This window comes from Pristiophorus japonicus, chromosome 1 (assembly GCF_044704955.1).
Source record: "Pristiophorus japonicus isolate sPriJap1 chromosome 1, sPriJap1.hap1, whole genome shotgun sequence".
In the NCBI taxonomy this organism is placed as follows: domain Eukaryota; kingdom Metazoa; phylum Chordata; class Chondrichthyes; family Pristiophoridae; genus Pristiophorus; species Pristiophorus japonicus.
The window spans coordinates 16,604,414-16,629,564 of NC_091977.1; the positions used below are offsets into that span (position 1 = coordinate 16,604,414).

At 44.8% G+C, this 25,151-nt stretch overlaps 1 protein-coding gene across 8 annotated transcripts in view; it reads left to right on the forward strand.

Annotated features, from left to right (window-relative positions):
• The window catches only part of htt (huntingtin), a 250,339-nt gene that overhangs the window by 144,392 nt on the left and 80,796 nt on the right, over nt 1-25,151 (forward strand). For 5 of the 8 annotated variants that reach the window (XM_070877815.1, XM_070877836.1, XM_070877822.1 and 2 more), the window contains 12 exons: nt 98-208; nt 1,029-1,106; nt 2,913-3,136; nt 5,197-5,275; nt 6,618-6,779; nt 8,510-8,565; nt 10,034-10,182; nt 15,825-15,961; nt 19,424-19,447; nt 20,852-20,968; nt 22,888-23,010; nt 24,011-24,249. In XM_070877815.1, coding sequence (XP_070733916.1) covers nt 98-208; nt 1,029-1,106; nt 2,913-3,136; nt 5,197-5,275; nt 6,618-6,779; nt 8,510-8,565; nt 10,034-10,182; nt 15,825-15,961; nt 19,424-19,447; nt 20,852-20,968; nt 22,888-23,010; nt 24,011-24,249 — 1,499 coding nt within the window. The remainder of the gene's footprint in view (nt 1-97; nt 209-1,028; nt 1,107-2,912; nt 3,137-5,196; nt 5,276-6,617; nt 6,780-8,509; nt 8,566-10,033; nt 10,183-15,824; nt 15,962-19,423; nt 19,448-20,851; nt 20,969-22,887; nt 23,011-24,010; nt 24,250-25,151) is intronic. The other 3 variants (XM_070877828.1, XM_070877842.1, XM_070877864.1) reach the window with 1 other exon arrangement.

Consider the following 25,151-nt stretch of genomic DNA (forward strand, 5'->3'; position numbering starts at 1 on the left):
TTAGAGGGAACGTTGCTTATATGCCCTCTGATGCCAATACCCTTCACAATTTTGGAAACCTATTAAATCTATCAAAATGTATTTTCTCCTTTTTCAGGTCACTCTGGACCTTCAGAACAATAATGAGAAGTTTGGCAGCTTCTTACGAGGAGCTTTGGATGTTCTATCTCAGCTTCTCGAGATTGCAACGCTTCCAGACATCGGCAAGGTAAATAGTTTTTCTGTCGAGGAGTTATGTTAAACTTGTATCGAACCTTGCTTGGCTCACACTTGGGGTACTGTGCACGGATCTGGTCTCCATATTACACAAGGATATAGAGACAGTGGTGAGGGTGCAGAAGTGATTTGTAAGGATGATCCCAGAACTGAGGGGCTCTAACTCTCTGGAAAGACTGAACAGACTGGGGCTCTTTTATCTAGAAAAGAGAAGGCTGAGGGGTAACCTAATGGAGGTTGTTAAGATTATGAAGGGGTTCGATAGGGTCGACAAATAGACGACGTTTCCACTTGTGGGTAGACAAAAACTATAGGGACCTTTAAATATAGAATAAATCCAATAAGGAATTCAGGAGAAACTTCGTTACCCAGAGAGTGGTGAGAATGTGGAACTCGCTGCCACAGGGAGTGGTTGAGGCAAATAACATGGATGCATTTATGGGGGAATCTAGATAAACACATGAGAGAGAAAGGAATAGAGGGATCAATTGGGGTGAGATGAAGAGGGGTGGGAGGAGGCTCGTGGCGAGCATAAACTCGAGCATGAAGCATTTGGGCCGAATGGCCTGTTTGTGTGCTGTGTAATTAGATGCTACCTGTACATCCATCTTAAACGCTACCTGTACCTCCATCTCAACCGCATTTACAGCGTCATAAACAATCTTGGGAATATGAGCTTCAGAAGCACTTGTACTAGGTGAAGGTTTTGAATATATATATATATATTTTTTTTTTAAAACATTCACTCACACAATCTGCGGTAACTGAAACTGGTCCAATGCCTGACGTTGCTTCTACAAAATCCTTTGCAGTGTGTGGAAGAAATCCTCGGCTATCTGAAGTCCTGTTTCTGCAGGGAACCCATGGCAGCCACCGTCTGTGTACAGCAGGTAAGGATGTTTGACTGCCTGCCTCAATTGTATGAATTGCACAAGTGAGTCCCAGGTGACCCCAAATTCGGTACTTCAGTTGTCTGTTTTTTAGTTTGTTTTTGCCTCTGCCATATCTATGCTCTTATCTTCCGGGAGGTGGGATGGTCCAACTGAAGCACTATTCCCACAGCTCCCTTTTCTCCATAGCCCTGTATGGTCCTGTTCTTCAAATATATATTTCCTTAACCTAGAACCATAAAATGGTTGCAGCACAGAAGGAGGCCATTTGGATGTTGAGCTCATGCCAGCTCTCTGCAAGAGCACTTCTGCTAATCCCCTGCCCTTTCCCCGTAGCCTTGCAATTTTTTTTCCTTCTGCTTCTTATCCAATTCCCTTTTGCAAGCCACGATTGAATCTGCCTCCACCATTCTCTCAGGCAGTGAATTCCAGCTCCCAAACACTCGCTGCGTAAAAAAGTTTTTCCTCATGTCGCCTTTGGTTCTTCTGCCAATCATCTTAAATCTGTGTCCTCTGGTTCTCGGCCCTTCCGCCAACGGGAACAGTTTCTCTCTATCTACTCTGTCCAGACCCCTCATGATTTTGAACATCTCTATTAAATCTCCTCAACCTTCTCTGCTCCAAGGAGAACAACAGATGCAGTGATCTCAGCCTCAAACATTCCACTCTCTCAGCACCTCGCTGCATAGAGAACTTTCACCTCGTAGTGTGAGAATTTTAAATTTCTGATCCCTCGTCACTAACTCCCCAGCCGGAGGAAATTACCTTTCCCTTTTCTTCCGATCAAAACCCTTCAGAATTTCAAAAAAAAAAACGCCATTGAACCTTCTGATTTTAAGTCTGCTCTGCCTCAGTAGAAATAGTGCCAGTCAATGTTCCCTTTAAGCGCAGTAATGGGAAAGGCCGCTCACCGGCTTCTCCATTGTAAATACTGCACATGCGTGGAGATTTAAAGGGACCGCGCACTAAATGAAACCAGCCGTGCAGAACAAAGCGCAGCTCACTGGAAACAGTGGTCCCAGTATCTCAAGTCTCTCCTCAGTACCATACTTTCCATTCCGTGGCATCCGAGAAATAGCTTGCCTTGGGAGGAGCGAGGCGAGCCGTGCAACAATTCTTTGTGCTCCCATTATATTCAGTGGGAGAATAAATTCCCTCTAGTTTCTCAGTAAATGAGAAATAGTTGCTGCAGAAATTATGCGTTAAAAACAGACATTCTAAGTTACGGACATGTCAAGCAGTGCTTCATTGGTTTTGATGGAGCAGGTGTGTTGTAAGAATGTTAAATTGTATGGATTTCAAGAGATAAGTTTGGACATGCGATGAGATGCTCCGTACATGTAAGATTTCACATCATTTTTAAAACTCAGTTTCCAGATGCTGTATCTTGGTGACGTTTTAAGCAGAGATCAGGAAGTACTTTTTTTGCATAAAGAGTCAACACTTGGAGCAGGCTGGCAGGAAGGGTTGTTGAGGCTCAGACTCTGGTTTACGAAAGAAGTGAAGAAGATCCAATCTTGCGAAATGCAGGCTGATTTGAACTAAAACCTGGGGAAGTCTTTACTGCTATTCCTAGACCAGTGACCGATGGTCCCTTATTGAAACACCAGACATTTACCAGAGTAAATATGAAAGTGAGAAAAATAAATGAGATTTCCAAACCTCAAATGATAATTAATATTTTGCTCCCCCGCCCACCCAACAACCAACAACCAACGCACTTTTTACCAATTTGCTGAGTGGCCCTGAAGTGTTTTTTTTTGTTCTTAACTGCATGTGTTTAATACTGAGATCTTTGAACTTCAGCTATTGAAGACTCTCTTTGGAACAAACCTGGCGTCGCAATATGACGGCTCCTCCTCCAACCCCAGCAAATCGCAAGGGAAGGTGCAGCGCCTGGGCTCCTCCAATCTAAGGCCAGGACTTTACCACTACTGCTTCATGGCGCCCTATACCCACTTCACACAGGCCCTGGCTGACGCCAGTCTAAGGAACATGGTCCAGGCGGAACCCGAACAGGACACGTCCGGGTGAGACATCGTGTCAATTGTTTTTCCGTAGAGACAGTGTGTTAAACTTGTACCGAATCTTGATTAGACCACACTTGGGAGTTACTGTGCACCGTTCTGGTCTCCATATTAGAGAGGATTTATAGAGGCACTGGAGAAGGTGCAAAAAAAAATTCAAAAAGGATGATACCAGAACTGAGAGTTTTTTTATGGATGTGCTTATTTGTACTGCAAAAATGCCCAACATGCTCCACCCTTTGTTTCTGATTGGTCCCCTTGGAGGATAAGCCACACCCTGAAGCATTGCAGTAATGTGTAACTGGAACCGCCCATCCCAAGGTCTCACTGACTTTGCAAATTGTAACTCGATCCACTTTGACTTCCTGAAGCGACAGAGGACAGAGCTCCCCAGTTTTTTATTCATTCACAGAATGTGGATGTCACTGGTAAGGCCGGCATTTCTTGCTCATCCCTAATTGACCTCGAAGATGGTGAGCCGCCGCCTTGAACTGCTGCACTCCCACAGTGCTGTTGGGTAGGGAGTTCCAGGATTTTGACCCAGCGACGATGAAGGACTTTGCAGGGCCGACTGGGCTAGGTGTGCCTTTGTCGTGTCCAAGTCAGATGCCTGTACTTATCAGGAAAGCCTCAACAGGCTGGGGCTCTTTTCTCTCGAAAAGAGAAGGCTGACGCGTGACCTAATGTAAAAAAATATGAAAGGGTTTGATAGGATAGCCAGAGAGAAGATGTTTCCACTTGTGGGGTGAGTCCAAAACTAGTGGCCATAAATATAAAACAGTCACTAATAAATCCATTAAGGATTCAGGAGAAACTTGTGCCCAGAGTGTGCTTAGAATGTGGAATTTGCTAACAAGTTGTTGAAGCAAATTGCATAGATGCAATTAAGGGGAAGCTGGATAAACACATGTGGAAGAAAAGAATGGAGGGTTATGCTGATGGGGTTAGATAAAGAAGGGCGGGAGGAGGCTTGTGTGGAACATAAACACTGGCATGGACCAGTTGGGCTGAGGGCCTGTTTCTGTGCTGTAAATGCTACGTAATAGTGTCTTAAAAATGTGGGTGTAAAGTTACGGTTGGGAAACCAGCATCCCATTGGGAGGAGTGATGCTCCCATTTTATTATCTGGATTATGCTCCCCAGAATGCGCGCACTTTAACCGTAGTCGAAATCTACTGAGTGAAAGCAAAAGAAAGACTTGTGTTTATAATGGGCCCGATCTTGTTGCAAAAATAATGGGGTGTCAACAACGAAATTCCGTTATTAATGTGCAGATTGGCCAGCAAGTCCGGGGGAAGTGGAGCTATGCCGTGAGTTGCGAAAATGAGTGAGTCGTTGGCCATTGTCAGCTCGCTTTGATCATTGCCCTACGGGGATAGAATGTGCCTTCCATATTGGCCAAGCAGAAACTCCATCTGTGTGGCTTTCCAATGATTCTGGTTTGGAGACTCTTCATCATGGAGGTGGTCTTCAGCTATGTCAAGCACCTGGCTGACTCCAGAAAAATCACCACAAGCTGTAATGTGAAGGTTCCTTCAACGTGCACCAGCCATTGGACTCTGTTCAATAACGTTACTTCAAGCCACATTGAATTTACAGCTCAAAAACAGGTCCATGCCAGTGTTCATGCTCCACATGAGTGTCCTCCCACCGTACTTCATCTAACCCTGTCAGAATATCCTATTCCTTCTCCCTCATGTACCTATCCAGCTTCCCTTTAACTGCATCTATGCTATTCGCCTCAACTACTCCATATGGTAGCGAGTTCCACATTCTAACCACTCTCTGGGCGAAGCTGAGTCTCCTGAAGTGGAGAGATTGTCTGCTGTTTATAGTCTTGCTCATCTGTCAATGATCTTTAATACCAACAAGACCAAAAACGATGCAAAGTTACACCTTGCAACCAAAACAAACTGTAGTGGCATGAACAGTTTTCTGTAAAATAAAGTCTGAAGCAATTTTGGGTGGTGATTTTCAGGAAAATGAGAATCTGTTGTACAAAATAGTTAGAGGGTTAAAATCCCAGACTTTTAATCCATTCTTTTGCTTATTTTAACTCGTAGATGGTTTGACGTGCTGCAAAAGGTTTCATCACAGCTGAAGGTCAGCCTGACGAATGTAACTAGGCATCGAGCTGATAAGGTACTTCCTGTTCCAACTTGTACATAGCTTTTGTGGAAGAATGGATGAGATGAAACAGTTTAGCTTGTGATATTGTCAAATAAAGGATATAAGAGCATTTAGGAAAGTAATTGTGCTTTAGAAAGAAATCAAAACGCAATTGTAGTTTCTCAAGAACTGAGCGACTGCTGCCAACGAAGCGTTCTGTGCGTAACTGTCTGGTCCCAAATTTGAAAAAGTAACATTCACCACAACAGACAGAGGAGCTGAGAAGTGCTGAAGCCCATCACTGAAAATTTCATTACTGTGGTTGGATTAATTCAACTTTGTTTGATTAATGTTACTGGTGATTTTTCCATTTTAAGAACCCTGTCTCGAAGGCCAAACAACGACTTTAAAAAAACAACTCAGTTCGAATTTAATTTAAAATGAACGGTTCTAACAGACTTCTCAAAATCCGCTTCTTTATTCCTCACTTTGGCAAGTCTGGCAACAACAAAAGAATACAGGAACTGCACATGTGCAACGACTTCCTGATCGTTGGCAGCAGTCACATCCTTTCAAGAAATGTAAAGCTAGGAGTGGCGAAAGGAAAGCATTTTAGCACTAAACTGGGAGAACAAAGAATGTTGGCATGAAACTGGGAGGTGGTTTTATAATTGAATGTTTCTGCACAGAGGAGGCCATTTGGCATTTTGTACACGTTCAGTGCAAGTTCATTCGCTCCTGACCCATTTTAGACTTGGAGATAGGAATTGCTGGATAATAAAAAAAGATCACTGTCTGGTCGTCGCATGATCCAACGATAATGGAGTTGTTGACTAATCACTGCAGTCATCTCGATCAATTAGTCTACAACAGACCCAGACGTGTAGTGAGGAAAATTCCCAGTGGTGGAGAGCTTTGGGAACCATCGGTCCAAAGTCACCTTTTTCCTCCCAGGCATTCTACTTTCACCCATGTTCCAAATTACTCGTACTCTATCCCACATATTACTTTCTGTCGCTTGGGCACCTCAAATAGAAAGGATCGTGATGTAACATAATTTAATAGTTACCCGAGACCATGTGGCAAAGTGCGCCATTCAGTTTGCGGCACTCTGTCCTCGGGGTCAGAAGGTTGTTGGGTTTGGGTGGGTTTTTGGGGATCCCATGGCACTATTTGAAGCAGAACAAAAAGTTTTCCTGGTGTCCTGGCCAGCTTCTTCAGCTTGCACCACCAAAAACAGTTGGAACTGGCCATTTGTGTATGTGTGTGTGTGTGTGTGTGTGTGTGTGTGACAGTCAGCGCACTGCAAAACGGACTTGTGTGCAATGTGATTTGGGAAGACGAAAATGTTTAACGGGTGCTTTTCTAACTGTAGAATGCAATACACAACTACATCCGGCTCTTCGAACCTCTGGTCATCAAGGCCTTGAAGCAGTATACCACGACCACTTCAGTCCACCTGCAGAGACAAGTGCTTGACTTGCTTGCCCAGCTTGTGCAGCTCAGGGTGAACTACTGCCTACTCGATTCAGATCAGGTTGGTGCTTGCTTTGGGTGGAGAGGGGGGTGGTTCCCAAGCGAGCGATTGAGAGGAGACCTGTGAGGCTTGACAACAATTGTAGGCAAGCTATTTTCATGAGGAGGAAGAAATTGCCACTGAGCTCAATCGTGATATTCATACATGTGCACCCGGCAAGTGGAGAGGGCGGCGAGACGGGGGTGGATGTTCAAAGCTAGTGATCACTTTGCCTGTGTTGCTAACCTCTCTCCCCCTTCTAGTCCAGCTTGCTGAAGCTACTTACGTAAACTATATGTAGCCACCCTGAAATTAGTTATTGCAGCAGATAGATTCACTGCTTCAGAATCCTGGAACTTCCTCCCTAACAGCACTGTGGGAGTACCTTCACCACGCGGACTGCAGCGGTTCAAGAAGGCGGCTCACCACCACCTTCTCAAGGGGCAATTGGGGATGGGCAATAAATGCCGGCCCTGCCAGCAACGCCCACATTCTACGAACTAATTTTTTTTTAAATCCCACTGAACTATTCAGACACACATCTATTCGTTTATTTCTCAGTCTTTACAATCGAAGTTCAGTTTGTCACAGAAAAAGTAGAAATGTGATAGTAGAAAGTGCAGGTCCAGGGTATAAGAGCTGAATCTGTAAAGTTCATTTCTGAATTTCCTAAAAACTAAAATGAGGATGAGTGTTCTTGTGCTATAATCTGCCCTGTTGCGGTAAGGAATGTGAGTGATTTTATTTTTTTGGTTGGGTTATGTTCTGTGGGAGTGAAAATAAGAACATAAGAAATAGGAGCAGGAGTGGACCCTTTGGACCCTCGAGCCTGTTCCCCCATTCAGTAAGATCATGGCTGATCTGATCTTGGGCTCAGCTCCACTTTCCTGCCCGCTCCCCGTAACCCTTTATTTCCTTATCGCTCAAAAATCTGTCTATCTCTGCCTTAAATTTATTCAATGACCCAGCCTCCACAACTCTCTGGGGCAGAGAATTCCACCGATTTACAACCCTCTGAGAGAAGTTGTTCCTCCTTCTCTGAGTTTTAAATGGGTGGCCCCTTATTTTGAGACTATGTCCCCTCATTTTAGTTTTCCCTATGAGTGGAAATATCATCTCTGCATCCACCTTGTCGAGCCCCCTCATTTTCTTGTATGTTTCGATAAGATCCCCTCTCATTCTTCTGAACTCCAATGTGTAGAGGCCCAACCTACTCAACCTATCCTCATAAGTCAACCCCCTCATCTCTGGAATCAACGTAGTGAGCCTTCTCTGAACTGCCTCTCATGCACGTATATCCTTCCTTAAATACGGAGACCAAAACTGAATGCAGTACTCTTGGGTGTGGTCTCACCAATACCCTGTACTTGTAGTTCATGCTGAAGTCATTCTGCCTGGCCACCTCCTGTGCCATTCTGTGTTTTCTCTGATTCTCCAAAACCATAATATAAGGCAGACACCAATAAATCCAAAAGGGCATTCCGGCGAAACTTCTTTACCCAGTGAGTGGTTCGAATGTGGAACTCGCCACCATGCGGAGTGGTTGGGGCGAATAGCATGAATGCCTTTAAGGGGAAGCTGGATAAGTACCTGAGGGAGAAAGGAATGGATGGTTATGCTGATAGAGTGAGATGAAGTAAGGTGGGAGGAGGCTTGTGTGGAGCTTAAACACTGGCTTCAGCGGAATGACCAGTTTCTGTGCTGTACATTCTATGTCACTATGATGCAGTTGGATTTCTTTCCATTTGTAGGTATTCATCGGGTTTGTTCTGAAGCAGTTTGAATACATAGAGGTGGGCCAGTTCAGGTGAGTGCCAGCAATAACCAATGGCAATTTAGGACTTGCTAATGTGGTGCACATGAACCTGTGCAGTTTCTTTTGTTTTCTGGCTTGGCTTTTGCGCACAAATCGGCAACAACAGCAGCAACTTGCAATTTGAGATGGATGCAAACTGATAGAAATATTAAATGAACCTTGTATCTGGCCCAGATGGTTCCATGTTGTGGCGCGGGGGCGGGGAGGTGCTGGAGATTGGCCTGGGGTAGGCCGTAGGCCTCCTTGAGGGGCCTGACTGTGAGCACTCCGGCTCCTCATGGCCCACAAGGAGTGCTAAGTCACTTAACTTGTGGAGCGGGCAGCTTCCGCCTCATCAGCTGCCGGGAATCCCACAGTTCTGGCCTCCCCCTCACTTACTATTAAATTTAAGTTGGAGCGCCGATGATGCCATCAGGCCACGACGTTGCTATGGTTATTGGCTCCCGTGCACTTTTTGCGGGAGCCTCTCATACGGCCTGTTTTCTGCACTATAAAATGTAATGGGGCGGGTATCCCGATCCTGATATTTTAACCCTATCCCGACCCCCTCTCGCCTGTCGAGGGGAGTGGTTAAGATCAAGCCCTTGATTGCTGCTTGTTCCCCACTCCGCCTTCAGAGTTCGATTATTGTCAGTACAGTAGCCTACTGATCAAGATACTGGACTAGCAAGCCCGAGGTTGTGGGTTCAAACACTAACATAGTAAGGTGTCAAATTGAATTAAATAAATTTGGCCGCCTCCTGCTCCTTATGTTCCTTTGAGACTGGGCCAGGTAAACCTGTTACTAAGATCTTTTGTGATTTCTGCTTTTAATCTACCCAGGAGTTGGCTAACTTTTCTGATCTCCTTGGTTTACTGCGAGAAGCTGTTGACTCCACACTTGGGGGCACAGTTCCATAGACTGCATGTAACTCGCCCAAGAACCTCCGTGGTCTTGTGTGAGTCTCGACAACAACTGTCGGAACTGTGTCACTTCCCCCTTGCCGCTTTTCCCTTGTCTTCAAAAGTCTGAAAACTCTTCTGAGATCCCTTCATTTTTTTTCTTGCTCTGCATCCAGTCCGCTCCTCCTCTTGCCCTTCCCCTCTCCTTCCCCACCCCAACCATGTTAAATTCTGAGACAATTTCTGTTCCTGTGCACTATACAAGTGTAGGTTGCTATAGCGGAACAGGCTCGAGGGGCTGAAAGGCCGAATCCTATTCCCCTGTACTGTAGTGCACTATCTCTCCCATTTATAGCATCTCATTGTATTTCGAATAACCTCACTGCTTTTACTTCTGTTTAATCTCTCGATCGATTACTCCAAACGTGTATCACTGAAGAAGTTTCCCCCCCATGTCTGTCCTCAGATTTACTTTTCCCAAATTCCCATTCATGCCTTCTGCTCCCACGTCCTTGCTGTCCTTTCGAGTGATAATCTGCACTGGTTTACCACGTGTTATCTGTTGCTATTTTGCCAGGGAATCCGAGGCCATCATTCCAAACATATTTTTCTTCCTGGTGTTGCTGTCGTACGAGCGCTATCACTCCAAGCCAATCATTGGAATTCCGAAGATTATCCAGCTGTGTGATGGGATCATGGCCAGTGGTCGGAAAGCTGTTACCCACGGTAATGACCCAGCCGTCGGCAGTGCGTTCTGCTTGTGTTCTTTACCCTCCTTTCAGGTGGTGTTGTGTAGCCGCTGGTAAATTCTTTGGTCACAACTGTCGATAGCAAAGAACTGCAAAATATTTTCTGTTGTGATGACTTCTGAAATGCTGGTTAGGAATTTTTTTTTACTGGCGCGGAAGTTTTTTTTTTGTATGGTGAATTCATTTTCAAATCCAAGCTACTCTGCAGGGGAATAAAAGCTTATTGTCTTTGCTTTGATCTCCCAGGAAAATTAAATTAAAATTCATAATTTAACACTGTCTCAGCAAAACCCTTAAAGCTTTTTTAAAAAAAAACTTTTAATATTATTCGTTCGAAACTCAAGTACTTGAAGTTATACCTATCCGGAAAGGATGAACAGGCTGGGTCTCTTGAAAAGAGAAGGCTGAGCGGTGATCTAATAGAGGTCTTTAAAATGATGAAAGGTTTTGATAGAGCGGATACAGAGAGAATGTTTCCACTTGTAGGGAAGAGCAAAACTAGAGGCCATCAATATAAGATGGTCACCAGGAAATCCAATCGGGGAATTCAGAAGAAACTTCTTTACCCAGGGAGTAGCGAGAATGTGGAACTCGCTCCCACAGGGAGTGGTTGTGGCAAATAGTATAGATGCATTTAAAAGAAGGCTAGATAAGCGGATGAAAGAGAGCAGGGAATAGAGGGTTATGCTGACAGTTAGATGGGGCTCATGTGGAGGATAAACGCCGGCATGGACTGGTTGGGCCAAATAGCCTGCCTCTGTCCTGTATATTTTATATAATTCTAAGTATGTATTTACCAGGGAGATAGAACAGGTGGACATGACATTGGATGGTGAGATTAGTAATGAGATAAGTGGATTTAAAATAATTTTTATTTATATAGCGCCTTTAACATAGTAAAACGCCCCAAGGCGCTTCAACAGCAGTGTTACAAGACAAAGCAGATACATTCGACACCGAGCTATAAAAGAAGAAATTAAGGCAGATGACCGAAAGCTTGATTAAAGAGGTAGGTTTTAAGGAGCATCTTAAAGGAAGAAAGAGAGGTAGAGAAGTGGAGAGGTTTAGGGAGGGAGTTCCAGAGCTTGGGGCCCAAACAGTTGAAGGCACGCACGGCTACCGATGGTTGAGCAGTTATAATGAGGGATGCTCAAGAGGGCAGAATTTGAGGAGCACAGACATCTTGTGGGGTTGTGAGGCTGAAAAAGATTTGAGAGATAGGGAGGGGCAAGGCCATGGAGTGATTTGCAAACAAGGATGAGAACTTTGAAATCGAGGCGTCGTTTAACCAGGAGCCAATGTAGGTCAGAAAGCACAGGTGATGGGTGATCGTGACTTGGTGCGAGTTAGGACGCTGAGTTTTGGATGATCTCAAGTTTATGTAGTGTAGAATGTGGGAGGCCAGCCAGGAGTGAGTTGGAGTAGTCAAATCTGGAGGTAACAAAGGCATGAATGAGGGTTTCAGCAGTCGATGAGCTGAGGCGGGCAATGTTATGGAGGTGGAAAAAGTCGGTTTTAGTTATGCTGCGGATACGTGGCTGGAAACTCATTTCAGGGTCAAATATGACACCGAGGTTGTGAGCAGTCTTCACCCTCTGATTGATGCTCGGGAGAGGGATGCAGTCAATGGTTAGGGAACGCAGTTTTTGGCGGGGACTAATGATAATGGCTTCGGTCTTCCCAATATTTAATTAGAGAAAATCTCTGCTCATCCAGTACTGGATGTCGGATAAGCAATCTGACAATTTAGATACCAAGCAGAGGTCACGAGAAGTGGTGGAGAGGTAGAGGTGGTTGTCATCAGCGTACATGTGGAAACTGACTCCATGTTTTCGGATAGTACCGCCAAGGGGCTGCACATCGATGATAAATAAGAGGGGGCCAAGGACAGATCCTTGTGGGACACCAGAGGTAACGATGCAGGGGTGGGAAGAGAAGCCATTGCAGGAGATTTTCTGGCTACCATTAGATAGATAATGGAACCAGGAGAGTGCAGTCCCACCCAGCTCGACGCTGGTGGAGAGGCATTGGAGGAGGATGGAGTGGCTAACTGTGTCGAAGGCTGCAGACAGGTCCAGAAGGGCAAGGAGGGATAGTTTACCTTTGTCACACTCACAAAGAATGTCATTTGTGACCTTTGATGAGAGCTGTTTCGCTACTGTGGCAGGGGCAGAAATCAGATTGAAGGGAGTCAAACATTGAGTAGGTTGAGAGCAATACAAGTAAATGGTCAGAGATGGCTTTATCTTTAATTGGCATGGTTGGAATAGCAAGGTCAAGGGGGTGGCCGTGAATATGGGTTGAGGAATTTACATGAAGGTAGACATTAAGGTAGAACAGGAGGGTAATGAACTCAGGAGAGGGAAAATGATGAATTAAGATGGAGGTTGAAGTCACCGAGGATGAGAAGTTGCTCGGTGCATCAGCTGAAGGAGGAAAGCAGTGAGAATATATCCGTAATAAAGTTTTCATTATATTTGGGTGGGCAGTAGAGAACGAGAATTTTGAGTGAGGGGAGGAATAAGGAGAGATGTTCGAAAGATGAGAAAGTGCTGGAGGAGTAGGGGGACAGACCAAGGTATGATTTGGTGATGAGAGCCACACCACCACTACGGCGGTCTGGGTGGGGCAAGTGATGGAAGGTATAGCAGGGAGGGGAGGCTTCGATTAAAGATAGTGTGTCATTATCCTTCAGCCAAGTTTCCGTTAGCGCCATAATGTCCATGCCGTCATCCACGAAAAAGGTCATGGATGGCAAAGGCCTTGTTTGCAAGCGAGTGGACATTCTGCAAGGAGATTTTAAGATCATCCAGGATGGCTGATCTGCCAGCTCACACATGCCCATTGCTTGGAGGGATGAGTTGGACGAGAAGGAGATTTGCAAGGTTAGCCCTCCCTGGGCAAGCTGGGCAGTACGGTCGGTGAGAGAGTAGGATGGGAGGAGACAACGACGAGTGCCACGATGGGCCCTTCGGAGAATGCCAAGAGAAGGACGGAGGGAAGCTGCAGGCTTGTCTAAAAGGGAATCCGGTCTGGGACGGCGGCACAAGTTTAAGAAGGTTGTAGAAGTGTTGGCGTAGGATTTTGGAGGACAGAGTATACGAGAGAGGATAGATGAGAGGTGACATATTGACATTAGATACTGACTAGGGAGGGAAAGAGAGAAAAAGCAGGAGAAGGAAGTGTAAAAAGAAGTCGATGGCTCTGGTCTGAAGTGGGGATATATTAAATAAAAAGAGGGAGTATATTAAATAAACTAATCAAACTCAGAGGATAAAACTCCTGGTCCGGATGGATTGCATCCATGCATTTTAAAAGAATCTAGGAGAGATAGCAAAGGCCTTACTACACACATTTAATAATTCGTTAGAAAAAGGAGTCGTGCCAGAGGGCTGGCGGATAGCTGAGATAATACCAGTATTTAAGAAGGGGGATGGAACATGTCCAGGGAATAATAGACTAGTCAACTTAACGTCAATGGTAGGACAAATAATGGAATCCCTACTAAAGAAAAAAATCGAAGAACACTAGAAACCAAAAATATAATAATGAATCGTCAGCATGGATTTCAAAAGGGGAAAAGTCTTGCTTGACCAACCACATTGTCTACTCTCTGTTACCTCATCAAAAAATTCTGATAATGCAGTAGATGTCATTTATCTAGATTTTCAAAAGGCCTTCAATAAGGTACCCCATAATAGACTGATGAATAAGATCAGAGAATGCGGAGTCAGGGGACAAGAAGCAGAATAGATAGCGAGCCGGCTTCACGACAGAACGCAAGAGAGTAGGGGTAAAGGGTAGATTATTCACAGTGGCAGAAGGTGGTGGCCCACAAGGATCAATGCTGGGACCACTGTTGTTCACAATTTATATTAACGATTTAGACTTTGGAATCAAAAACACAATTTCTAAATTTGTGGATGACACAAAATTGCGGGGGTGGGGGGGAGATAGTCAATACTGAGGAGGACATTAATAAACTTGCCGAATGGGCATATAATTAGCAAATGAAGTTCAACAATGATAACTGAGGTATTACAATTTGGTGAGAAGAATAGGGAGGTCACTTATTACTTGGAGGGTGAGTGTCTAGGTGGGGTCGAGGAACAAAGGGATCTCTGAGTACAAATACACAAATTACTAAAAGTTGTGACACAGGTTAGCAAGGCCATAAAGCAAACCAAGCACTAGGGTTTATTTCTAGAGGTATAGAATTGAAAAAAAGGGAAGTTATGCTAAACCTGTATTGAACCTTGGTTAGACCACACTTAGAGTACTGTGTACAGTTCTGATTGCCATATTATAAAAAGCATATAGATGCACTGCAGAGCGTGCAGAGACGATTTACAAGGATTATACTAAAAATGCGAGGGTATACATATCAGGAAAGAATGAACAGGCTGGGTTTCTTTTTCTCTTGAAAAAAGATGGCTGAGGGGTGACCTAATAGAGGTCTTTAAAATTATGAAAGGTACAGAGAGAATGTTTCCACTTGTGGCGAAGAGCATAACTAGAGGCCATGAATACAAGATGGTCACCAAGAAATCCAATAGGGAATTCAGCCGAAATTTATTTTGGTGAGAATGTGGAACTCGCTACCACGGGGTGGTTGAAGCAAATTGTATGGAGGCGAGACAAGCATATGAGGGAGAAGGGAATAGAGGGTTATGTTGATAGCTTTAGATGTGGAGAGACAGTAGGAGGCTCAAGTGGAGCATAAACATAGATTGGTTGGGCCGAATGGTCTGTTTCTGTGTTGTATATTCTACGTAATCCTATGCAATTACACAGCAAACTCAAAGCCTATTAAGAGATACCAAGACACGTTCTCGATCATCTCTCTGACAGGGTTGTGGCTTGGGAGGGAGATATGGAGGTTCTCCTTCACGTAGAGATTCTTTTAATCTTACAGTTGCTGCAGTATATAACGCAGGTTTCATCATCAAATGTCACATAAATGCCTCAACAGCCGATCTAAATTTCCCAGACTAGGTGATCAATGTGGCTATTAAAACATTTTTTCCTGCAACCTTTACCAGTGTCAGCCGTGGCTTGGTGGGTAGCACTTTCGCCTGAGTCAGAAGGTTGTGGGTTCAAGTCCCACTCCAGAGACTTGTGGACAAAAACCTAGGCTGACATGCCAGTGAAGTACTGGGGGAGTGCTGCACTGTTGGAGGTGCCGTCTTTCGGATGAGACGCTAAGCCGAGGCTCTGTCTGCTCTCTCGGGTGGATGTAAAAGACCCCACGGCACTATTTCGAAGAAGAGCAGGGGAGTTTTTACTTGCTTTTTTTTTTAGTGAACTGTAAAACAGATTATCTGGTTACTGTGTGCAAATCGGCTGACACACCTCCGACAAGTGACTACACTTCAAAAGTACTTCATTGCCTGTAAAGCATTATGGAACCGCCAGAGGACGTGAAAAGTGCAATATAAATGCAAACTTTTTGCAGATGCTGATGGACTTGCTGTGCATTTCCCAAATTTTCTTTCTTCGCTAAATTTCAGGCCTGTTTGTTTAATTATTGTTTGAAACTTTTCATTGTGAAGAGCCTATTTTTATTATTTAACCTTTAAGAGTCCAGTGGACATATTTTCCTCTTGTACTTTGCCATAGCAATTCCAGCGCTGCAGCCTATAGTCCACGATCTGTTTGTTCTGCGAGGGACCAATAAAGCTGATGCTGGCAAGGAGCTGGACACACAGAAGGAAGTGGTGGTCTCTATGTTGCTGAGACTCATCCAATACCACCAGGTACACTTATTTTTTTCGAACCCCGTCCCTTTGCAGTGCTTTGGATCACAATCTATGAATTGGGCTGGGATATGTAGTGGCACAGAAAGGTCTTCAAAATGACCACCGTGCGCAATTGACATTTGTATGGCAAGCCCCAAGGATGTTGAACCCGAGACGCAGGAACGGGAGTAGGCCATTTCAGAACCACCATTCAATGGCTGATCTGTATCTTCACTCCATCTACCCGCCTTGGTTCCTGATCTTCTTGATACCTTTACCTAACAAAAATCTTATCAGTCTCGGTTTTAAATTTTCATTTGACCCTCCCCTCACTCTCAACAGATTTTTTGGAGGGAAACTGCTCCAACTTTTTTTTGTGTGAAGAACTGCTTCCTGGCTCTAATTTTAAGGTTATGCCCCCTTATTCAAGACCCCTCTTCCCCCCGCTAACAAAGGAAATAGTTTCTCTTCATCTACCCTATCAAATCCTTTAATCATTCTAAACACCTCAAATCGATCACCCCTTAATCTTCCATACTCGATGGAATACAAGCCTGGTCTGTGCAACCTGTTTGTAAGTAATTTAACCCTTTTAGTCCCAGTCACATTCTGGTGACTCTGCGCTGCATCCCCTCCATGACCCATATATCTTTCCTGTGGTGTGGTGCACAGAAATAACCTAGTTTGAGATTGTTTCAGCTTCTGTCAACAGCCCATCGAAAGAAAGAAAAAAAATAATAATTGGGGGTTTGGCGAGTTAGATTAAGTATGAGTTGTCGGTCTATTTTTTTTTTTAAATCATAATTTTTCACTCCTTCCAGTCCCCAACAGTGACCCTTTGAATTGAACCTTATGCTGATTGCAGCTGCTTAAATAATAAAACAATTTTTCTCTTGTTGCTGAATGCCTGGTCAGTAATGCACAGTGACAACCCAACACAGAATTTGGTTTAATATACGGGCTATTTGCAATATTGAAGTCCGATCACTTAACGCAATCATGAAACATTCCCTTGACTGCTGATTTTTTTTAAACCAAGGTGTTCGCCCTCTTTCTAAACCAGTTACTTTCTCTATTAGAATAACAGAGGTGGGTGGGGGGGGTGTCCAAGATAGGGCATTTGTTGAGTGGTCTTCCAACAGATGGCTTCATCCTTTTTCTGTGCTTTTATGTCTCAAAACTTTTATACTCATAACTCATTAACATGTCCCCTGTTCTTTTCACCTCCCTCTTCAACCATCTGTTCCTAAAGTCGAGATGATTTATTGTGTTGGCATTGTGCATTAATCGTTTTCCAATCCTCCCTTCCCCTCTCTCGGGTCTGTTCTCGCCCCATCTAAAGTTAGTTCCTCAAAGCATTGACTTGCAGCCTGTCACACTCTCACCAAGACTGGGAAAGTTGACGCTTGCCCGTGAATCCAATCTAATTGTTCCTGCACCGCTAGGTTTATTAATCAATATGGCATCTGCCTTTGTTCGTTATGCACGGGTTGCATCAGAAAGTAGCCGTCTCACTAATTTATACAAATTCACTGTTTGCGTGGATCCCGGAAAATAATTGTCTCTTTCCTGTTTGCCCTCCAGTGTGTCCAACAGTCATCAGCCCATCATAGAATCATAGAAAAATCACAACACAGAAGGAGGCCCTTTGGCCTATCGTGTCCTTGTCGGTTGAAAAAGAGCTACCCAGCCTAATCCCACTTTCCAGCTCTAGGTCCGTAGCCCTGTAGGTTACGCCACTTCAAGTGCACGTCCAAGTACTTTTTAAATGTTATGAGGGTTTCTGCCTCTACCACCCTTTCAGGCAGTGAGTTCCAGACCCCCACCACCCTCGGGTGAAAAAATGTTTCCTCATCTCCCCTCTAATCCTTCTACCAGCTACTTTAAATCTATGCGCCCCTGGTTATTGACCACGTTGCTAAAGGAAATAGGTCCTTCCTATCCACTCTCTCTAGGTCCTTCATAATTTTATACACCTCAATTAAATCTCCCCTTAGCCTCCAGTGTTCCAAGGAAAACAACCCCAGCCTCTCCAATCTTTCCTCATAGTTAAAGTTTTCTGGTCCTGGCAACATCCTCGTAATAATCCTCTGCACCCTTTGTAGTGCAATCATATTTTTCCTGTAACACGGTGACCAGAACTGCACGCTGTACTCCAGCTGCGGCCTAACTAGTGTTGTACACAGCTCTAGCATAACTTCCGTGCTCTGGTGGGGTGGGTGGGTGAAGATACACAGAGGAGAGAGTAATACTTGGAGATCGCTTCAGCATTGTCTCCCAGCATCCTGCCGCACAATATAAAAATGTCTTATTGTCCGATCCCTTATTTTAAAACCCGCCCGCACAGGTGCGTCACGTCCAGGTGTCCCTTTGTTGTTTGCGGAACTTTACGGCTGGAATGTTTTGTTCTGTGCTTGCTGTGTCATCCTTATTGATCTTTGTTACCTGGTCTGCTGTCTCCCTCACTTCCCTTGCTTTCCATCTACAGAGATTTTTTTTTTAAAAAAACAGGACCAAAAAAAAAACCTGCCCATGCTCAGACTCTGGAATTGGAAGCGCAAATGAACAGCACATCTGTCAGCAGCTGAACACAGACCTGATAATTAATCTTCTGGGTGTAGTATCAGCTGTGGCTCAGTGGGTAGCACCCTCGCCTCTGAGTCCGAAGGTTTGTTGGTTCAAGTCCCACTCCAGGGACTTGAGCACGAAAATTCTAGGCTGACACTCCAGTGCAGTGCTGAGAGAGTGCAGCACTGTCGGAGGTGCCGTCTTTTGGATGAGACGTTAAACCGAGTCCTTGTCTGCTCTCAGGTGGATGTAAAAGATCCCTTGGCACTATTTCAGAGAAGAGCAGGGGAGTTATCCCCAGTGTCCTGGCCAATATTTATCCTTCAATCAACATAACAAAAACAGATTATCTAGATATTATCACATTGCTGTTTGTGGGAGCTTGCTGTGCACAAATTGGCTGCCACGTTTCCCACATTACAACAGTGACTACACTCCAAAAGTACTTCATTGGCTGTAAAGTGCTCTGAGACTACCAGTGGTCGTAAAGGCACAGTATAAATCCAAGTCTTTATTTAGAGCTTTGCACGTATGTAAAGTTAATAATTCTGGTGTAGACCCTGTATTTTTGGAGTGTTCACGGACCTGCTACCTATTTCCACCATTTCCTTTGTTTGTTTCATATCGCCTCATCTGTGTTCCTTGTGTGACAGTCTGGCCTCGGTTTTATCCAATGCATGTCTCGTTCCCAGTTCCAATTCTGTGTCTGTTTTTAAAGTCATTTTGAAATGTACTGATTTAGACAGATTAACTTCACGGCTCCTGCGTTTGCGAAAGAGCAATGCATAAGATCGAGCTGAACGGTTAACTCCGCCCTTTAGTGGCCCGAGCTCGCTCGTATTGCAGTGTAGCGATTGTCATGTCTTGTCAGCCCGAATGCTCTAATAAACATAGTTTTCTTTTTTTAACTAGAGCTGCAATAAACATCTTGAAATGGTAAGGATTGCAGGTTTAATTCTTATGTGTTAAAATTGATGTAACGAGCTTTTCACCATTCAGAAACAGCGTTGAGTTCGACCCGTTGATGTGTCTCCTGTCGGGCTGATGGTGAAGGTGCGATGTTGGAACAGTCCAGTGGGAGCTCTGAACTGCTCCTGGCCCATGTAATGCCTGACCTGGGAGAGCCCGCTGTTGAAACTGGGTCCATTTTCTTTAAATTGGTTTCAGGAATAGAGTATTTTTTTAAGGGCAGAGCAGGGGGTGGTGGGAACAGAATCTTGAGGAATAAATCCTTCACCCTCCCTTCTTCCCACTACCCTCCCTCTCCATTCCCCCCACCCTCTCGGGTATTAAATATGTTCTCCCATGCTTTAGATTGCCTGCTTTACTGATTGATTCCATTAAGCACTAGAAACACTTTTACATTGGCACCTGTTTATTTGGGATTCGGGGAGACTGGTGTCAATTCGCAAACAAAATCGGCTCCCTTATCCTGATGGCAGAATTGTACGCCCACTAAAAAAGCTGGTTCTAAAGTTCTCAAGTTGGCACGAGAACCAGATTTAGAATCTAATACAAGAAGGTAATCCTATAGCGAGGCCATGAAATCATAAAACGCTCCTTCATGTAAAGTAGAGTGGAAATCCTGAATTCTCTTCCCCAAAAGGCTGTGGATGCTCGGGGTCAATTAAAATGGTCAAGACTGGGATCAATTGATTTTTGTTTGGTAAGGGTATCTACAGATACGGAGTTGAGGTGCAGAGCAGCCATGATCTAATTGAATGGCGAAACAGGCTCATGGGCCTGAATGGCCTGTTCCTAGATCTCTTCCATTTCTAGCCTCTTGCGCAACCCCAATTGTAATCGCTCCACCATTGCCGGCCGTGCCTTCAGCTGTTTAGGTCCTAAGCCTTGGAATTCCCTCCCTAAGCCACTCCGCCTCTCTACCTATCTCTCCTCCTTTAAGATGCTGCTTAAAACCTACCTCTTTGACCAACCTGTCCTAATATCTCCTCCTGTGGCTTGGTGTCAAATGTTGTTTGATAACGCTCGGTGTGAAGCGCCTTGGGACATTTTACTACGTTAAAGGCGCTATATAAATGCAAATAGTGCAACTGAGGGGAGCTGGATTCCGAACACTGGTCTCGATGCATGCCAATGAAACAAGCATCAGAATAAAAGCGGTGGGAAGCGTTTTAAGAGCAGCTCAGGTTTTGTTGTGGGTTTTTTCCCACCCCGCCTGCCCTTCATTGTTCCACCCCCACATTCCCAGTGAGGAGGGTGGGGAAACGCCATCTCAACTTTTCCTCAGACTCTTACCTCCTTAATGATATGAAATTCGACAGAAGCTTAGGCGGGCGAGAAGTATAATGTTAACAGCTGTATTTTCTGTTATTGCAGGTGCTGGAGATGTTGATTCTGGTGTTGCAGCAGTGTCACAAAGAGAATGAGGACAAGTGGAAACGTCTTTCCCGTCAGATAGCTGACATGATTCTACCGTTGCTGGCTAAACAGCAGGTACATATGGGCAGGCACCGGTACTAAAGGAATCATGAACAGCCAGCGCTGTGCCACGTGGTTTCCTCGCCTCTTGTGAATATGTTTCGTAATATGTAGAGAGGCGTAAATGTAAGCTAGCCACGAATAAATGCAATCGGGAATTCAGGAGAAACTTCTTTACCCAGAGAGCGGTGAGAATGTCGAACTTGCTACCACAGGGAGTGATTGAGACAAATAGCATGGATGCATTTAACCCTCACTCGACTGGCATTAGGACCCTGCGGGGTGGCTATTCACACCTGCTGTAAACGCTGGTTTTGGACGCCATTTTGAGAATTGCTATAAAGGATATAGTTACGCTACTTCTGTTTGTTAGTCTGTTTATTTAAGTACACAACATAATTTGGCGACAAGGATGAATCAAATTAAACTCCCTACCCCCCCCGCCTTTCCTCTCCACGCCCGGGGACCCTCCAATCCCATGGTCGAGATGGATAAAAAGCTTTTCTACGTCTCACTGTTAAGCATGCAGTGTGAGTGAAAAGGCCAATGCCAATGAACCCCATTCTATGGCCACAAAAACCATGGCAACAACTTCAGTCGGATATCTTCACTCCAGTTGAAGCAGCTCCACAGCACTAGTGTTTCCTTGTTGTAGTACATGACTTGCATTCCAAATGCCTAGAAATTGCTACAAGTTCAGTGACCTCCTTAACGATCGTCACTATTCTGCAGCGTACGTTCACGAAATGGGGCCTCCCAGAGGTCATAATCACTGACAATGGACCACAGTTTGTGTCCGACCAGTTCACGGATTTCCTCACTCATCATGCTATCGAGCATCGCTTTGCTGCTCAGTACAATCCTCAAAGCAACAGAGGTGTTGAGCGATTTAACCGCGTCATCAAAGAGGGGTTTGAAAGCCAACCTCGCAACAGGTCAAACATTCGACGAAGCAGTTCAAACCATTCTCCACACATACTGTTCGACATAGCACTCGCTAACTGGGAACCCACCCGCTGAGCTCATGATTGGGCGGAATCTTCGCTGGCTACTGGACATTCTCAAACCCCAGCTAAACCTAGCACGAAGATAACCGCACTCGCATCCCAGATTTCAGTACACCAACGAAAAGCGAAGTCATACACTGACACAAAACGACACGTTCAAAAGCCCCAACTGAAGAACGGAGATTGGGTCAGAGTTAAGCACCTTCAGTGCTTAACACCTACGAGCTCAATGATGGAACTGATCCCAACTCACAGGCCAACAGAGCAGTAGGATGGAACAGAGGCACCGTTCTGTTTCCCAACTGAATACCTTGATCAAACACCGCAAGCTGGTCTCAGCGTATCAGAACATGGCCTGGCTATCTCAAGGACTTTGACTGTTTATAGACTCTGTTTTCAGAAGGGAGGACATATGTTGTGTTCATACTCTGGTTACACAAACCCTCACTAGACAGGCATTAGGACCCTGCGGGGGCTATTCATGCCTACTGTCAACACGCTGGTTTGGATGCCATTTTGAGAGTTGCTATAAAGGACACAGTTCGTTTTACTACTCCTGTTTGTTAGTCTGTTTATTTACCTACACAACAGATATGTTGATGGGGTTAAATGAAGAAGGGTGCGAGGAGGCTTGTGCGGAGCAGAAACACCACCAGTTGGGCTGAATGGCCCGTTTCTGTAGATTCTATGAACAATCCCAGAGTGTGCTAGCACACTACTTAATGTATGCAGTTCCTTTTACACAGTTAGACATCCCACAATGCTTCATTGGGAGGGGAATTGATTAAAGAATAGAACTTTGAGCCCGTCTTTTGAAAGTGGAGAAGGGGAACAGGGTTAAGGAGACTCGATGAACACGAGCTCAGTTTTACATCTTGGGGAAAGAATGGATATAAATGTACGCATTGTTTCCTGTTTTGGTTGCAGATGCACCTCGATTCGCATGAGGCCCTAGGAGTGCTGAATACCCTCTTTGAGACAGTGGCACCCTCATCACTGCGACCCGTCGACATGCTGTTGAAGAGTATGTTTGCTATGCCTGCCACCCTGGTAAGCCCACTCCGTGTAGCTTTGGAAACCAGCCCCTCTACCTCGCTCTCCTCCATTAAGTCGCTCCTTAAAAACCTACCAGGCTTTTGATCACCTGTACAAATATCTCCTCGTGTGGCTTGCTGTCAAATTTTGTCTGAGAACGCTCCTGTGAAGCAACCTTTGGGATGTTATAAAACTTTATAAATGACGCTATATAAATGCAAGTTATTAATTGAAGTTTCCTACATTACAACAGGGACCTCACTGGCTGTAAAGCGCTTTGAGACACCCGGTGGTTATGAAAGGCACTATATAAATGCAAGTCTTCAAGTTTAAAAACAGACATTTACAGCGCAGAAGGAGGCCATTTTGGCCCATTGTGTCCGCGCCGGCCGACAGAGAGCCGCACGGCCCTCGGTCAGCAACCCTAAAGGTTGCATATAAACCTTTGGGGTTGAGTTGCTGTTTTGGGGTTGAGTTGCTGTTTTGGGGTTGAGTTGCTGTTTTGGAGCCGTGTAAGGTGGAGCTTCACCTGCACTTGTACCTGAGTTCTGCGCTCCTCTAATTCTGCCCTCCTGAGCATCCCTGATTGTAATCGCTCAACCATTGATGGCTGTGCCTCCTGTTGCCTAGGCCCCAAGCTCTGGAATTCCCTGCCTAAACCTCTCCGCCTCTCTACCTCTCTTTCCTCCTTCAAGACGCTCCTTAAAAAATACCTTTTTGATCAAGCTTCTCTGCCCTAATTTCTATTTATTTATGCTTCTCGGTGTCAAATTTTTATTACACAACACTCCTGTGAAAGGCCTTGTGACGTTTAACTACGTTAAAGGCGCTATATAAATGTAAGCTGTTGAATTAGTTGGGAGTAGTTGCAGGCTGTTGCTGGATTCACAATGGGGGCTGTGCTTGATTGGTACATTGGACTTCTGAAATCTTGGAAGTCAAAAAATATATTTTTTTCCCCCCCCTATAAAAGTGAACTAAAAGCGTAATACTTGGAAACTGCTTTATCTTACAGGCATCAGTAGGAACAGTTCAGCTTTGGATATCGGGCATCCTGGCTATCCTGCGGGTCCTTATTTCTCAGTCCACCGAGGATATTGTCCTGTCGCGGGTTCAGGAACTGTCCTTGTCTCCGTATTTGATTTCCTGCCAGAACATAAGCGGGTTGAGGGACCGAGGGAATCAGACCGTGCTCACGGAGGAGCAGGACGAAGAGGCCCAGAGCAAACCTCTACCAGAAGAAACCTTTGCGAGGTACTTGAGGCGTGTTTTATTTTTCTGAGCGTTGATAAAGTGTCAAGGCAGTGCTGACAACCGACACGGTTTGCCGCTTCCACCTCTGGGTCAGAGGTCATGGAATGCGGCCTCTCGCCAACACTTGAGTCTAGACTGACATTGTGGTGCAGTATTGAGGGAGTGCCACATTTTAAGAGGTGCTGTCCATTTGATGAGATACCCTATAGCATTAAATATAAATTAGCTGGTGATTGTGCTGTATGTGGGATCTTGCTGTGTACAAAGTGTCTGTCCTACACAACGGTGATTACATTTTAAAGTATTGCATTGCATGTGAAGCACTTGGAATCATTTGTAAGGGGTGCAAGTCAGACTTTCCTAAAAGAAAATTAACAGAAATAGGAGGAATAGGCCATTTGGCCCCTCGAGCCTGCTCCACGATTCAATAAGGCCCCAACTCCACTTTCCTGCCCACTCCCCATAACCCTTGACTCCCTTATCGTTCAAAAAACTGTCTATCTGCACCTTTAAATATATTCAGTGACCCAGCCTCTACAGCTCTCGGGCAGAGAATTACAGAGATTCATAACCCTCAGAGGAAATTCTTCCTCATTTCCGTTTTAAATAAGTGACCCCTTATTCTTAAACTATGCCCACTCAATTCCCCCACAAGGGGAAACATCCTCTCTGCATCTACCCTGTCAAGTCCCCTCAGAATCTTACAGGTTTAAATAAGATCACACCTCATTCTTCTAAACTCCAGTGAGTATAGGCCCAACCTGCTCAACCTAACCTCATAAGACAACCCGTTCATCTCAAGAATCAACCTCGTGAACCTTCTCTGAGCTGCCTCCAATGCAAGTATATTGCAGACTGTTGCACAAGATTCTCACAGCACCCTTCTATTGTAAAAGCAAATG